Below are 2,950 nucleotides of genomic sequence, written 5' to 3' on the forward strand. Positions count from 1 at the left end.
TATTTTCGACTCGATTATTTATTATTTATTTCTAATGCTTTTTTTTTCTTTCTTTCTTTCTTTCTTTCTTTTGTTTGAGAGAGAGAGAAATTTAAAATGTACTCTTGGATCTTTTTAAATCGGTGTTCTTGTTTTTTTTTTTTTCTTTTCTCTCTTTTTTCCGCGAGACTGTTATTCTACCGGTTATATCGTCCGTCTCTATTTTTGTCGTTAAGAGATTCCTCTTTTTAGAGGAAGAGCGCCTCGTTCAGGTAATATCCATGTTTTGCTCGCTGTCTTTTTTTTTTTTTTTTTTTTTTTTTGCTTCGATGAACTTTGTCATGTATTAAGCATGGGATCGTGATCATGGAAATCGTTCCAGTTTTTTTATCGATCTACTAGTATTTCTTATGCCTTGCATTTGAAAAACTTCATTGCTCCTTGAGCTTCGTATTTTGCATATTCGAAGAAAAATATCGGGATACGATCTATCGAATCGATATGTCTAAGTATGTATATTTAATATTGATAAAATTTAAGGATTAATTTAGAATGTTTATTAGAATGATCGATTTTTCTTCCTTTTTTCTTTATATATAAAATTATATTATTAATTGAAAAAAAAAATTTTACCACAATTTTGTAACAAAATTTAAAAGTTCTTATGAAAATATTCTATTTAAGAATTCATGAAGAATCATCATAAAATTGTGTCGTGCTATATTTCTTTTTCATTTCATTCAATAATAATCTAGAAACGAAGAAAAATCATCATTTAACATTTATTTTATTTATAGATTTTTACCTGCAAAAGTATTCAAAATTCTAGTATTTCTTTTTGAAAGAAATCCAATAAAATAAATTACGAATAAATTATCATTCAAGTTTCATTAGAATATTCACTCTATATAAATATCATTAGAATTTTAATATTCTTTTCTTTTCTTCTCCTTAAAAATGAATTTAGATTTTAACAATAATGAGTCATAACGTATGAATCTTCAGTTTATCGTAAACAAGCAATTATCATGCAATTGCCTCTTTATTACAAGAATATTTCACTCAAAACGGAGGATCAACATCATCGTAAGAATATAATAATATACACGAGAAACTTCTTTCAACGCAGAATCAAATTTCAATACAGAATCTTAACTATCCACGGTAAAATCGACAAGAAAATACAGCAAGGTAAACGCATGTATCGTTTTCTTCCTCTTTCGTATTGGAAGTACGCGCGGCCGCGTCGTCCGCGACACAGTGCATTTAAATAGTGTGTGTAGGTACATGCGAGAGAGAGTTTAGACGAGGTAGGCAGAGGGGTTTCCGGCGAGCGTTAACAGAGTAACAGAGTGATGTAATGAGGCCCGGAAGCAGGCAATTTGCTGGCCGCGGCGGCCGCAGTTGCGCGAGACAACCTGCCCGGAGTACCTTCTTCTTGATATCAGGTCCAGCCTCTTCACCAGCCGATATCCGACGAATTCCGTGTGACAACGGATCAGCCCAAACTGCGCACGCGCCATACCTATCGTTATCCCGCCAATCCGAGTCTTCTCGAAATCTTCGATTGATCGATCCATTGTTTGTATCGATGCCTCAGTGAAATTTTGCGTTGTTGGAAAATAAAAATGGCGCGTCGTCGCGCGTCTCGTGTCAAGTTTCTTTCGTTGGAACATAAAGTGTACGTACAAGGTAAAAGTGGAAGAAATTAGTGTAATCCCGACAAGAGATGGAAAGATTGTGAGAAGATAAACGGTTAGAAATCGATAAATACAAAGGAGAATATACGTATGTATATGCACAATATTTATATCGTTATCGGGTTCGAAAGGATTTCGAAAAATTATCGATTCGTAAATCAATTGGCATAAGAGAATTTCTGTTTACGGATCCTTATTCGAGGATTAAGTTTCAATGTTGTTAGCCCAGGTTATTATATCACTATTGGAATATTAATGGATTTTGTTGGATCGATGTAAAAACAATTTCGCGATTTAATATAGAAGGATAATATCGAATACAGGAAGATCGTACGAATCGTGGTGGCATCAATTATCTACTATTCAGGACTAGCTGAACGGGACGCGGAAACCGTATACTTGCGAACCGCCGGAGGTGCACCGTGATTATGTGACAGTTTTGTGAACGTGATTAAATTGACCTCGATACATAGTGGACATCCGCGCTCAGTGCGTTCAGTTCCGAAGTGTTTTCGCTGCTTTTCAGTGAATTTACCGTTTTCGACAATTTCAACATATCTATAAAAAGAAATATGGTTCGTGCCAAACCTGATTAGATCTACAAGAAATCTTCATTCGTTGGAAGAAGAAATATTTATATTTTTTCTGTTTTATCGAGGAAACGATCGATGGTCAGCGTGTACGGCGTGCAGCTTGCGTTTTATCGTGGACATCGTCGTAACGACACCAGGTAAACTTTTTTTCCTCTGGTTTCCTGTTAATCGAATAATTTACGAATGATTCGCGAAAAAAAGTAGCAAAAATTTCGATCGAAATCGAGAAAGACAAATTTAATTTTAGGGAGAAATAACTTTTAAACTTTTAACTCGTAAACGTTATTCGTTTCTTTTTTTTTTTTTTTTCTTTTCTTTTTTTACTTTTCGTTCGATTAATTAGGAATAAAAGGAAGAAAAGATTGTAGAGTTCGTGACGATAACACGATGCAAATGTCATCGTGCTATCACTTTCGGAATTCCGATGTAAGATGATAAGTTGGAAGTCTCGTCGATAAAATGTAGATTGGTCTATGGATGCCTCGCAATACCCGTCTGCTCCTCTCTAAATTACGACTAGATCGATTACGAGTTCCCGCTCGTTACGTGCACGTAATCTACCTCCAGTTAACTGTTCGTTCGCGGTTATCTCTTCTACTATTGGATTCTGAAATTTTCCTAGAGACTATGAAATTCATTTGTTGAAATGTATTTTTTTTTTTTTTTTTTTTTTTTTTT

General features: G+C 34.5%; 1 protein-coding gene across 1 annotated transcript in view; it reads left to right on the top strand.

Annotated features, from left to right (window-relative positions):
• Nucleotides 1-1,276: 1,276 nt before the first annotated feature.
• The window catches only part of LOC102676054, a gene marked incomplete at its 3' end in the record, with an annotated part of 39,572 nt that continues 37,898 nt past the window's right edge, over nucleotides 1,277-2,950 (top strand). The window contains exon 1 of the mRNA XM_006617710.2: nucleotides 1,277-2,409. Within this exon, the coding sequence (XP_006617773.1) occupies nucleotides 2,348-2,409 (62 nt within the window). The remainder of the gene's footprint in view (nucleotides 2,410-2,950) is intronic.

The sequence above is a fragment of the Apis dorsata genome, unplaced genomic scaffold, assembly GCF_000469605.1.
Source record: "Apis dorsata unplaced genomic scaffold, Apis dorsata 1.3 scaffold_324, whole genome shotgun sequence".
NCBI classification, from domain to species: Eukaryota; Metazoa; Arthropoda; class Insecta; order Hymenoptera; family Apidae; genus Apis; species Apis dorsata.